The following is a 13,456-nucleotide window of genomic DNA, read 5'->3' as shown; positions in this document are numbered from 1 at the left end:
CATGTAAATTGCACGTATGCTCGACCACACTTTGGAATAAAATTTTCCATGGACTTTCTCAATTGCCATAGTGACCAGTACAACTAACTGCAGTGGACAGGACTTTCCCCTACTTGGACTTCTGTTAGCTCATATTTTTTGTGTTACTCTAGCTAGCAATAACACCTAGTTTTGTATTTTTGACTTGTTGCCTTTCTTTCCTTTTCATGATGTACCAAGGAACATTATTTTCTTTTATTTAATTTCAGTTGGCTGGTGCTAAGAAAAAGGTAAATGATGACTTGGGAACCATTGAAGGCTTGGAGGAAAACAAAAAGAAATTACTGAAGGACGCGGAGTCCTTAAGCCAACGCCTAGAGGAGAAGGCAATGGCTTATGACAAACTGGAAAAGACAAAGAATCGCCCGCAGCAAGAGCTGGATGACTTGATGGTAGACCTAGGTCATCAGCGCCAGATTGTTTCTAACCTGGAGAAAAAGCAGAAGAAGTTTGATCAGGTAGTCTAGCTTCCTGTCATCTTGCTGATTTCTATGATTTTTAAATGGCATCTTGTTTGTGTTGATTGATAAATCTTTTGGGAGCAGCTTGGCCTTTGTTAGGAGTAACTTGTTGCTTCTAATTTCAGTGAGCTAAATGCCATCTTGGAGTCTTGTTAGATCAAGTAATAAGCTCTTTATATACAAAAAAGAAATTCTATTGGAACAAAAGCTTCAGACTATTATTGTAATCCCTCAGGATAGACTAAGAAAGGGTGTGAAGACTGAACGATGGAAATAATAGGAAAATTATTTCATCTTTATTAGTAGATTGCTTTCCTCACCTCATTCCAGAGTAGCTGTAGCTGTTTTCTTACTAGCCTTTGGATCAAGACTGAGAGACTAGACAGCTTCTGAATGCCAGTTAAATTTAGAGCATTAACCACTTCAGTGACTAAAACACCTCTGAGGCAGGAAGGACCTGATTATAGAACTGATGAGATGGATTAATTATTTCTTATATTCAGATGCTGGCAGAAGAAAAGAACATTTCTGCCAGATATGCAGAGGAAAGAGATCGTGCTGAAGCAGAGGCAAGGGAGAAGGAAACCAAAGCACTGTCTCTGGCTCGGGCTTTGGAAGAAGCCCTGGAAGCTAAGGAAGAGTTTGAAAGACAGAACAAACAGTTGCGGGCAGATATGGAAGACTTAATGAGCTCGAAAGATGATGTGGGCAAAAACGTAAGTAACTTTCCATACTCTATTTTGTTATGAACTGCACAGGGAACAACACAGGAAAATTCCCTGGTTGGAGAAGTGTTTTTGACACAAATATGGAACGTTTTGAGGCTGATTTGTAACCCAAAATTCTGGAGGAATTAATGCTCAGAGCAAGAGGGTGGTCTCTATTAAGATGAGGCCTGTTCAAAAGATGTGAAGACTTGGAGAGCAGCAGTTGCTGGCCAAATGCCTAATGGCACTTGTGCTGGATTTAAGAGCTTGTCTTACTACTACTACTTTTTCTCTGTGAATATTGCACAGCTCATCTCTCCATTCATCTGCACGGATGTTTGTTTGGTTCTCTAATCTGTATCTTAGAGATGCTGCTCTCCCTGTTCTGATTGTCCAGTTTGGAGCATCACAAAGTGTAGTGTACTGAGTTCATATAATGTCTACTTTTGCTGTTAACTGCTGATTTTGAGAGGGTCTGATTAATGTTTGTGGCTTAGGTCCATGAACTGGAGAAATCAAAAAGAACTTTAGAGCAACAGGTTGAAGAGATGAGGACTCAGCTTGAGGAACTGGAAGATGAACTGCAGGCCACAGAAGATGCTAAACTTCATTTGGAGGTGAACATGCAAGCTATGAAAGCCCAGTTTGAGAGAGATCTGCAAGCCAGAGATGAACAGAATGAAGAGAAAAAGAGGATGCTGGTTAAACAAGTGTGTATCTTACTGTGCTTCATAGTGGGAAGGGCGTGATGATCTTTTGACAAAGCTCTATGGCTCTGAGAACTTGCTACCAGGAAAATAAAACTCTGTGCTTAAAGATCCCATCCTATAGAAGTCCCAAGCACGGATCTTTACCAACAAGACAATAGGTCTTGTTGTGGATTAGCCACTGTTCATGTTAGTCTGCCAGTGATGGTCCTCCAATTCAACTGTACCTTGCCTCCAAAGCACTCAACATGCAAGTAGATTGGGCTGTTGCTGCATGGGTGTCCTTCAAGCCCGTCCTGTTTGGTGTACAGCAACAAATCCATGGATGCCGACATAGACTGAAAGACTGTAATTAAGTGAACAGTTTCTTAAATGAAAAACGTAGCAAAGATTCCAGATTTGCCAGACTTGAGTCTCTTCAGATCTGCTTTATGATACTAGAATTCTAAAGAAATGCCTTTAAAATTTCATGCTTGTAGGAGAAGATAGATCTAAATTAACATTTCTAAAGCTTTGAGGAAAAAGCACCTAATATTTCAAGATTTATCACAAGAAAACAAAAACTTACTGAGAATCACCTGTACAGAGATCTCCTAGAAATAAATAAAAGCATTGACCTGGAAGGCTTTTGAAGTTCCCTGCAATGCTGAATTGCTATTGTCTTGCACTGGACAAGAGCTCCTGACCTGGCCTGAGGAGGGAGGCTTGATTCAAAAGAAACATATTCCTTCATGTTGGTAACCTGTGGCACTTCTGGCTCACTTTTATTGTTGTATGAGTTCATCTTAGTTCTTGTTAGCTGCTTTCTTAGATACTTTGCTTCTCTGTTTTCTTTTGAAAAAAAGAAAAGTTGTTGGTGTATACATTCTAGTAGCACATCTGTTTCAAAGAGAATTATTTCTTTTTTTTTTTTTCTTGAGAATGTGTGGTGATTCTATGTCGTATTTTCCTCTTAGTGGTTCAATCAGAATTAGCAACATCTGCCCCCAAGTCATACCTAAATGTAGACAGATGTACTGGGCCAGAAGCTGATCATGAAGTAGCTGAACAGATGAAATGGAAATGCTTCAGACGCTGAGCTCTTTTCTTTATTTTCCTTTTGTCAGTTCAGAGATCTCTGCTTCCAGTTTGTGGATTTTTTTGCCGTCTGCAGTGTCTTCCCGTGTAGCTTGAGTTCTGTAGGCTCTTCGAATCGAGTAATGCTAATTCTGATCTGCAAAGGCTTTTCGGATTCATCAGCCATTTTGTTAGGATTTTGTGTTTGCTCTGTTCCTGGAGCTTGAGCCTGTTAAATCCCTTGATTTCACAGGTGCGAGAGCTGGAGGCAGAACTGGAAGATGAGCGCAAACAGAGGGCTCTTGCTGTGGCAGCCAAGAAGAAAATGGAGATGGATATGAAAGACCTGGAAGGTCAGATAGAAGCTGCAAACAAGGCTCGAGATGAAGCAATCAAACAGCTCCGTAAGCTCCAGGTAGGCACAGCAAATCAGCTGAGCTGATTTCCCTCCTGCTGACAGTCTGTCAAGGGTGCTGCTTTTCGTTACATGCATTTGTAGTGTGAAGGCAAGAAGGAGTATCAGACTCAGCTATGCTGGCATACGTCACAGTATCTGGCCTGAACTTATCAGCCGCTCAAAACTCCTCTCATCCTTTTGTTGCTAAGGAGTTAAGATTGTCCCCCACAGACTTCTATTCTATAGTCATCATTTTCAACGCTTTGCGTAAGGATTTACTGAGGATTGCTTTTGAGGCTGAATCTTTAAAATTTATGGTTGTTTGTATCTTTGAATTTACTGATTTCAGCTCAGCTCTTGCTGATTGCTACTTCCTCTAGTTGAGGAAGCCAAAAATGCTCCAGAGAAATAGGAGGAGTAAATTTTAGTTGCTTTGAAAAAGCTCCAAGATGCCTATTCTTTTTAGATTGGCAAGAAGAATCCAGTACTTGTGTCAAGGATTTATTTCCCATTCCCAGAGAAATACTCCGTCTTTAGTAGAGGTCAGTTTTCCCAAGGCTTTCAGTGCCATGGCCCAAAGCTGCAGGAGTATGAGGCCGTGGCAAGACCATGTAAAGCATAGAGCAAACTGCATTGCCTTTCTGCCCTGTCAACTCTCCACTCTATTCCTTGGCAATCCTACTTCAACTGAATGAGGGCAATTTTGGAACTTGGTCCAAGCGCTGGATGAGAAGGGAATGGAGATTAAAGCAAGAAATGCTGGTACCTAGCAGTAGCGGCTTCTCTATTCCCAGAGGCTGAGTCAGTTACAGAGTTCATACCTGATCTCTGTACACTTTCATGCAAGCACCTGAAATAAGTGGTCTCATGACTGGTGGTATTGCGAAGATGCAGGTACAACTTAAATGCAGTTTCTCCAGCCTTATTCTTTTAGCATCTGAAGTCAAACTTGTGTGAATTAAGATATCAGTCTGTGTTAAGTGTCTTACGGGAAGGATAAGTATGTGCTTCTACGTTATATGTGCAAAATGGTGAATTGTGGTACTTCTACACTGAGAAGTTTCTTACCTTGAGTACTTGTAATAGGTTTTATCAGTCAATTTAAGTAAATAGGTTTGGTTTTTTCCAAGACAATTGCAAGAGCATTACCTATCTACTACAAAGGTATCTCTACTACCTCGACTAGAGGTTTTTTCCTACAAGAAATATACTAATAAATGAAGTGAAGTCTTCTAATGGGATATTTCTGATGAGGAGTGAGTGATGGAAAGATGAGAAAATGAAGGGTTTAGACTGAAAGAGGGTAGAATTAAATTGGATATAAGAAACAAATTCTTCACTCTGAGGGTGATGAGGCACTGGTCCAGGTTGCCCAGAAAAGCTGTGGCTGCCCCCTCCCTGGCAGTGTTCAAGGCCAGGTTGGACGGGGCTTGGAGCAGCCTGGAAGGTGTCTCTGCCCGTGACAGAGGGATAGAACTCTGATCTTTAAAGGTCCTGTCCAACCCAAACCATTCTATAATTCTATGAAAATAAGAACTGAAAATAAATACATTTAAGTGGAATGAAGCCACTTTAGGAGGAAGGTCTTGCCTCCTAAGGGCAAAAAAGCTTCAGAGCTACTAATAAATCTTGTGGTTGTCCTGCTGTATCATGGCTTATTCTTTCCTCTGCTCTCCAACTGCAGGCTCAAATGAAAGACTACCAGCGGGAGCTAGAAGAAGCCTGTGCATCCAGAGATGAGATCTTTGCACAGTCCAAAGAAAGTGAAAAGAAGCTCAAAGGTCTTGAAGCAGAAATACTCCAGCTCCAAGAGGTGAGATTGAAATCCAAGAAATCTGTTTTTCTTTCTAGAGAAAACGGAAAGGCCAGAGGGTGTTTGTTTTTTTTTAAAAAAAGAAAAAGTAAAAAGCCATCCAGTGAGTTGAACAGAAAAGTGGGAGCCTGGAGATGTTTCTCTTCCTCACTGCCCCAGGTCATTAGTGAGCTTCTTATAGCTTTGTAGGAATCCTTCTAGTAGTCTGGACTTCCTTTCCCTGCCTGGGTAGCAGGGAAGCCTTACTACTGCTTAAACAGATTTCAAGCCTCACTAAAATTTGCAAGGTGGTTTGAGAGTCTCTGGAAGCTGTGGTGCACAGTGTCAGTACTAAAACTGGTCACTGGAAGTATATAAAAACCTAACAATCTGTCCAGTACCTCAGTGGACCATGTAAGTCTGTGGAGGTTTATCTCTCTGCTATCTGAGGTCCTCATCCCTTTCTTTTACGGGCATCTGTTCCCTCATTGTTGGCAATTCATGTAAGAGCTCCAAGTCGTGCTACATATCGCTGTTACTTATCTCCGATTATCTCCGTTGTCTGCCACAAGGTTAAACGTTTGAGGTTTGAAGGCAACAGAATTGCCTTGTGTGAGAGACGGCCTCTTTTTGCCCTGTTAGCTGCAAAGGTTGAAGCAATCACTCAGCTTACACTGTACTTAATGTTTGAGACTTTTACCTACAACTTACTAGAGCTTCTCCATGTCATTCTTTCACAGACTTCAAACTTGTCAGTCTTGCACTTGCAGTGCATTAGATTGTGTCCTTCTTGGTGAATGTCTGCGTGTTTCTACCACTCAATACAATTTCACAATACAAGATTCAGCGCTGTTATAGTTTTGTGCTAAAAATTCATTTTCTATACTTTGCTTTCAGTCATGCTACGTACTCTGTAGGAACCTAAAAAATTTGCTTAATTTAGTGCCCACGTTATACTTAATGAATTAGAGCATGTGACAGAACGGTTTTCTCCTCCTGCTTAGGGCTTGAATGTTACTGGCCTTTTCAGGGGACGGGGAGAAGTAAATTCATAGTAGTCATGTGGCAGTTACGGGAGGGAAAGATCAAGGTGATGCGTCCTGCTAGCTTTTACAGCTGTTGGTTCTGTTTATCCATTAAAAGACCTCGGCGATATCACACTTCACAGCATCTCCCAGAAGTTATTAGAAGGCATAATTGTTTGCAGAAGTTTTGAGATTCCTAATGCTGTAATGAATATTTCCTAAACCTTCACAGGAGTTTGTTGCGTCTGAAAGAGCTCGTCGTCATGCTGAGCAAGAAAGGGATGAGTTGGCTGATGAGATTGCAAACAGTGCTTCGGGAAAGTGAGTCATCAAATGTATTAACTGTGCATCTGAGGAACTTCAGGCACCAGCAGCTGCAGTTCTTGGTAGCCTGCTTGCAATTTCTGTATTGACCTGTTGTCCCGATAAAAATTCCTTCTTGTTACGAAGAGAATTGCTTACACAGTAGCTTCTCGTTACAGTTTGGAATGTCTAAAGTATCAAAAGCAAAATAGCCAGTTGCTTTGTATCAGATCTGAGCGTGTCTTGACCCAAATACTTCTTTTCTAGGTCAGCGCTGCTGGATGAGAAGCGCCGGCTGGAAGCTCAGATTGCACAATTGGAGGAAGAGCTCGAGGAAGAGCAGAGCAACATGGAGCTTCTCAATGAGCGGTTCCGAAAGACCACGTTGCAGGTGAGTCCGTTGGTGGCAATGCTGTAGGGGCAATCTATGTTTCAGTGTGCAGATAAGTGGAGGATCTGAATAGCACCAAATGATCTTCTATCCTTCTCCTCTGAAAGGTTGACACGCTGAATTCTGAGCTAGCTGGGGAGCGGAGTGCTGCCCAGAAGAGTGAAAATGCACGGCAGCAGCTAGAAAGGCAGAACAAAGAGCTGAAAGCCAAGTTGCAGGAACTGGAGGGATCTATGAAGTCGAAGTTCAAGGCAACATTTTCTACTCTAGAAGCCAAGATTGTGCAGCTAGAAGAACAGCTTGAGCAGGAAGCCAAGTAAGGAGAAAAAGAAAAAAAAAATCTGTTTGCTTGTGTTTGCCATGTCTGAAACCTCTGTGCCTTAGGTTTTTGTAGGGCTGAGATATGAGCTTCCGGCAAAGGCATTGGGGTTTCTGATCAGGAAACCTACTGTTTGGGGGACACATTTTGACAAGACAACTGCAAAGTAACTGGGGTTGAAATTTTCAGAAACTATTTGCTCCATAACTAAAGCTGCTGAATTAACTCTGGACATTAACCAGGTGAATATGTTGACTGGTAGTCCCAGGATGCACAAGGTGATGCAGAAGTTTCTTGAGACAAGATGAAACATCGCCTTGAGACACCTGGTCTCTTTGGTTAGAGGAAGCCAGTTGAAGAGCTTAGGTGTGACAGCTTTAGTTGGTTGAGATGAATCCTGTACTCTGCAGAAGTCTTTCTGCAGTGAGCTCTTCCTGTCTATCCTTGTCATCTTGGTCCTCCAAATATATGTATTTGTTTTAAGCTAGTTCCTCCCAGAATCTGAAGGTCTTATAACAATCTTTGTTCTTTTTGTGCTTTTGGCTCTATGGGAGGAACATGTTACTGGTTAGCAATAACTCTGTAAGAAGCATCTTTATATCCCTCTTATGAGCCTGCATACCATACTGGTATTGCTCCAGTGCTAAGGCTTCATGTTTTCAAAGCTGCATCCCAGCCAACCACCAGCACGCTAAAACTGTTGCTGCTGTTGATGGTGGCAGGCGTGTTAGGAGAACTCAAGTATCAGTTACACCATGAGGCGAGAGCCTTTCAGAAGGAACAGATTTTGTCTTCCTGGCCTTCAAGTACTGGGACAAATGACGGCTTTTGATTATTCTAGGGAAAGAGCAGCTGCTAACAAACTGGTCCGTCTTACGGAGAAGAAATTGAAGGAAGTCTTCATGCAGGTGGAGGATGAGCGTCGACATGCAGACCAGTATAAGGAGCCGGTAGGTGGAAGGGCTTAGCTTTTGAGGCCTATTTCTCAGAAAAGGTAAATAAAACCATACTTTAAGTAGAAAGGGCTTGCTAAGAAGCATGTTAATGAAAAGATGTTGGGGAATCTATCTTGATGACTAAACCACTAGAGTAGTTCCCAGTGGTCAAAACCTCCCCGTGATAGCTCTGATGTGATGGTCCGTTACGCATCCTGGTCTCCCAGACCCAGGAGCTCTGCAATGTTTCCAGGAGCCCGGGCTGGAGTCTGCAGTGAGGCTGTGTTGGTTCATCTCCAGCTGGAATGCTGGGTGGACAGGACGTTGGCTAACTCCTGGTCGTGGCGTTGCAGCTGTCTAGTTTGATCCTGAGTCCCTGGGTTTATATTTCAGATGGAAAAGGCAAATGCCAGAATGAAGCAGCTCAAACGCCAGCTGGAGGAGGCTGAAGAGGAAGCCACACGTGCAAATGCTTCCCGACGTAAACTTCAGCGTGAGCTGGACGATGCCACAGAGGCTAACGAGGGCCTGAGCCGGGAGGTCAGCACCCTGAAGAACAGGCTAAGGTAGGTGGTGCCAGTGGCGGTGGGCAGGGTTTGTCTGAGCCCTCGTGTGCCCACAGACTCTCCGCAGTGCATCCTTGGGGAGTATCCAGCTGTGGCGCTGCTGGTGTTAGGGATGTTCAGCTCAGGAAGTGTGGGCTGGATGAGTGCTCGGTGCGGTGGATTGAGAACTGGCTGAATGGCAGAGCTCAGAGGGCTGTCATCAGCGATGCCGAGTCTGGTTGGAGGCCGGTAACTAGTGGTGTGCCTCAGGGGTCAGTACTGGGCCCAGTCTTGTTTAACTTCATCAGTGACCTGGATGAAGAGACGGAGTGTACCCTCAGCAAGTTTGCTGATGACACCAACCTGGGAGGAGTGGTAGATACACCAGCAGGCTGTGCTGCCATTCAGCGAGACCTGGACAGGCTGGAGAGTTGGGCAGAAAGGAACCTGATGAGATTCAGCAAGGGCAAGTGCAGGGTCCTGCACCTGGGGAGGAACAACCCCAGGAACTAGTACAGGCTGGGGCGGACCTGCTGGAGAGCAGCTCTGCAGAGAGGGACCTGGGTGTTCTGGCGGACAACAGAGTGACCATGATCCAGCAGTGTGCCCTGGGTGCCAAGAAGGCCAATGGTCTCCTGGGGTGCATTAGGAGGAGTGTGGGCAGCAGGGCGAGGGAGGTTCTCCTTCCCCTCTACACTGCCGTAGTGAGGCCCCATCTGGAGTGCTGTGTCCAGTGCTGGGCTCCCCAGTTCAAGAAAGATGAGGAGCTACTGGAGAGAGTCCAGCGCAGGGCTATGAGGATGGTGAGGGGACTGGAGCATCTCTCCTACGAGGAGAGGCTGAGGGAGCTGGGCTTGTTCAGCCTGAAGAAGAGAAGGCTGAGAGGGGACCTTAGAAATGCTGATAAATATCTGCAGGGTGGGTGTCAGGAGGACGGGGCCAGACTCTTTCCAGTGGTGCCCAGTGACAGGACAAGGGGCAACGGGCACAAAATGAAGCTGAGGAAGTTCCAGCTGAACACGAGGAAGAACTTCTTCCCTCTGAGGGTGACGGAGCCCTGGCCCAGGCTGCCCAGGGAGGCTGTGGAGTCTCCTTCTCTGGAGATATTCCAGCCCCGCCTGGACGCGGTGCTGTGCAGCCTGCTCTGGGTGACCCTGCTTGGGCAGGGGGTTGGGCTGGGTGACCCACAGAGGTCCCTTCCAACCCCCACCATTCTGTGATTCTGTGATTTTTCCAGTGGCTGGTACCAATCCCTTTTTTTCCCATACCCACTCCAGTGGGAATGTCTTAGCATTTTCCTTGAGAGCAGCTCTTGGAGATCAAGGTCTCTACCGAGTACAGATGGGAGACAGCAGTGGTGAGGTTGCTGCAGAACAAAACCATCTCGGGGGTAGAGAGAGGCTTATAGGAGTGGCAGGAGGGGTGCAGCGCAGCGCTGCACAAACGAGTAGTTGGTATTATTTTAGAGACCCTGCTCTGTTTAGGACTTGGTCTGTGCTCGGTGCTTGTACAGAGGCAATATTTTAGGTTGCTTGGGACTTGCAAAATTAAGATGATGGTACGCGCTAAGCAGGAATACCAGAATACCGGAATGTTTGCCACAGCCTGTCTTCTCCTTGGTCAGAGAAGGGGTTTCAAGACCCTGTGTGTGAAATTTGCCCCGTGGCTGGGGGCAAACTGTTCCCCCATGGTTCAGTAAGGAGGTCTTCCCAGAGCAGCCACCAGCATGGGGCCGTGGGCTGTGGGCGAGCCACGACCCTTCATGGATTGTCTGGTTGCTGTTCGCAGGAGGGGGGGCCCCATCACCTTCTCTTCGAGCCGATCCGGGAGACGCCAGCTGCACATCGAAGGGGCCTCGCTGGAGCTCTCGGACAATGACGCAGAGAGCAAAGGCAGTGACGTGAACGAAGCGCAGCCTGCGCCTGCCGAGTAGAGCCCCGTCACACCGTTCGCATGCAGAGACCTTTGACACAACAGTTGGCAGGAGGAGGAGGACTTTCCTGACCACCCAACTGCCTTGTGGCCATCAATCTGCCTTACGAGACGTCGGCATGCTACAAGGTTACTTATCCTAGGTCAACTATGTCTTAAGGCTCTCCAGCCTCACCATACTGTACCCTGCTTCGGATATAGTTACAACTGCTTTTTTTCTGTAGTAAATAAAATGGAGTTGTCTCTGTTCAGTGCATCTATTTTCCAGATACTCATTGTATAGCCATTTTATAAAGCATCATGTGAAGGATGGAACTTTTTTTTTTTTATCAACACGGAAACTTCATTCCCAGAGGGTAGGTGGTTGGGGCAGACCCGTCGTCATGACTATGCATGCTTTGTTGTACAGACAGCATCCTTCCGTTTCTCCTGTGCTCAGGCGGCCCGTGGCTGTATCGAGTCTGGTGGATCATTGAAGACCAAACTGCACCTGTATTTTTTTTTTTCTTCTAATTGTTGTGATCAGCACACAATCAGCGAGTGAACTGTGAAAAGGCCTTGGGAAGTGTTAGAGGGAGATGTAGGGATGAACGAGTAGCGTCCATTTTTAACCTGCAATACCCTTTTGAAGTGTTCTCAGCACCTGCTTCATCAGTTAGCGTTCCTGCAGTACAGGCAAACTGAAACAGTGTCGCCGTTCCTCATCTGTACAGTACTTCTGCGTTTGTAGAGACCCGCTATCACCACCCCCCACAGATCTGTGTATATATTAAGGCTACTATAATGTGAACACCAGTGGAAAATAAACAGAAAACGCAGGCGGAATTAATTTATTAATTTAGGGCCGAGTGAGTTAGCCTTCAAGCCGCAGAGCCGAGCGGCTGCACGGTGCGTGGAGGCCGAGGTGGTGCGGCGGCTCCGGCGGGAGCGGCTCCGGGGCCGCGCGGGGCGGGTGCGGAGCTGGCGGTGACAGGGGTTCAGCGACAGATGTTGCCTGCCTAGGAGCTGACATGCCAGTGGATGTGAATCCATTTTGTTGTTGTGTTTTGTTTTTTTTTTAATTTTGAACAGTATTACAGCGAGTAGTTAGCATTCTTTTTGTTTAAATAGCTGAAAAACTGACATTACAGAAAGTGCCTTAGACACTACAGTACTAAGACAATGTTGCATATATAATTTGCCTATATAACAATGATTTAATGTATTTTGACTGTGCTTCATATCACGTACCTCTCTAGTCCAAGTGGTATTATTGATATTAGTGACAATGAATCAGTGTTAACTAGGAACCTTCCTCTGCCACATACTCAAAAACCGTGGATTTCCTTTTTTGGTTAAAAGCTTTAACATCTGTCACAAAGGTTTTGTTGTGTGTGTTTGGATACTTTTAATCAAACTGGCTGTTGACCACCAGGCATCTGAGTGCAAATATCTTGTTTTCTTGTATACCCATATTTCTAGACAATGATTTTTGTAAGACAATAAATTTATTCATTATAGATGTGGCCGCCTGCTCTGTTTACTTACAGGAAGAGCTATCTCCTGAGGCTGGCGTAGACCTTAATAAACAAGAATATGACTGGAAGCTGCATTTACCCTTCTTCCTCTTTTGTTTGCTCAGGGGTTTTTTTCTCTTTTGACCTAAACACAGTGTAAATGGCCTGGTCAGGGCTGAGCCTTTGTGTTGCCATTAGAGTCCAAAGTCGCCTCCTGCTGACCTGCAGGGCTGGGACCCAGGCAGAGGCCCCATGGCTGCCTTCAGGGGGGTCTGGGCTTTCTGCTGGGCGGTGGAATCTCCTGTTTCAGAGGTCCCAGTGTGCAGTACCTGCTCCCCTGGCACAAGGCAGTGATGGCGTTGGGTAAGGCCAAGGCTGTCACTGGTGCCCTGGGGCTGGTCCCTGCACAGAGAAGGTGGACCAGCGTGGGGAGCTGATAGGAGCAGGGAGATGGTGGGCTTAAAACTGGAGTGAGAGGAGAGGGGTGGGGGAGAGCAGGAAGCCCCTGCCTGGGCTCTACAGTCCAGGGCTGCTGTCAGTGGTCCCTCTGGTCCCAGCAAGCCTGGGCTGAGGGAGCCTCCAGCACCGAATGGCTGCTGGGGACCAGAGCTGATCCCAGGCACCAACTCCTGGAACCACCGACTCTGCACCTCCAAGCACCGAGTTAAAACGCATGCAGCTTATCATTGCAAATGAATTCATTTACCCATGACCAAGGTGGGGAATACGACCTTTTCACGCCTAGTGGAGAAAAATTGAAACAGTTTATGCACACGATAAAGACGTTCTTGGCCATAACCCTGGACGCAAGGAATGGGGCAAAGCAAAGGTGTTCAGCTGAACCTCACCAGACCTCTCCCCTTCCACCTCTGCCCGGGCAGACGAAGGGTCCTATTTCAGCGACAACCAGCACTCCCACCACTCCACGGCCACAAGCGCGTGACCCAGATAAAACCCTGGAGCATTGCAAAGCACGTTACAGAACATGGGATTACTCACCTGCATCCGAGGTACCCACACGTCCCTCTTTTCCAGGAAAACTTTTTCATAAGGCGGACTAGGGAACGGGAAGACCGCCCTGCTTTCACTGCCTGATGTATTACGATCAGGGTTGGGGTAACTGTGTGCACTGTGTAAATATCCCTACGTGCTTCACGGGACTGCTACAAGTGTGCAAGCAGAGGTGCTTCTCACATTCAAACCTGAGCTTGTTTGAATAAAACAAAGCCCAGCAGATTGACCAAAATAACCTAAGCATAAACACCATCTACAAGGACTTTGATAAGAGTGCAGGCAGGGGAGTGGGGGAGCAGTGAACACAGAGTTCATGCCTCAAGCAACAAACACTACA

General features: G+C 45.9%; 1 protein-coding gene across 1 annotated transcript in view; it reads left to right on the top strand.

Annotated features, from left to right (window-relative positions):
• LOC142363301 (myosin-10-like) overlaps window positions 1-10,610 on the top strand; it is a 36,045-nt gene extending 25,435 nt beyond the window's left edge. The window contains exons 10-20 of the mRNA XM_075436813.1: window positions 249-497; window positions 1,004-1,216; window positions 1,705-1,917; window positions 3,224-3,385; window positions 5,052-5,180; window positions 6,417-6,505; window positions 6,755-6,878; window positions 6,986-7,194; window positions 8,039-8,147; window positions 8,526-8,698; window positions 10,466-10,610. Coding sequence (XP_075292928.1) covers window positions 249-497; window positions 1,004-1,216; window positions 1,705-1,917; window positions 3,224-3,385; window positions 5,052-5,180; window positions 6,417-6,505; window positions 6,755-6,878; window positions 6,986-7,194; window positions 8,039-8,147; window positions 8,526-8,698; window positions 10,466-10,610 — 1,815 coding nt within the window. The remainder of the gene's footprint in view (window positions 1-248; window positions 498-1,003; window positions 1,217-1,704; window positions 1,918-3,223; window positions 3,386-5,051; window positions 5,181-6,416; window positions 6,506-6,754; window positions 6,879-6,985; window positions 7,195-8,038; window positions 8,148-8,525; window positions 8,699-10,465) is intronic.
• The last annotated feature ends 2,846 nt before the right edge of the window (window positions 10,611-13,456 follow it).

This window comes from Opisthocomus hoazin, chromosome 15 (assembly GCF_030867145.1).
Source record: "Opisthocomus hoazin isolate bOpiHoa1 chromosome 15, bOpiHoa1.hap1, whole genome shotgun sequence".
Lineage (NCBI taxonomy): Eukaryota > Metazoa > Chordata > Aves > Opisthocomiformes > Opisthocomidae > Opisthocomus > Opisthocomus hoazin.
Note: the sequence above shows the minus strand (reverse complement) of the source record. Positions and strands in the feature narration are given on the sequence as shown.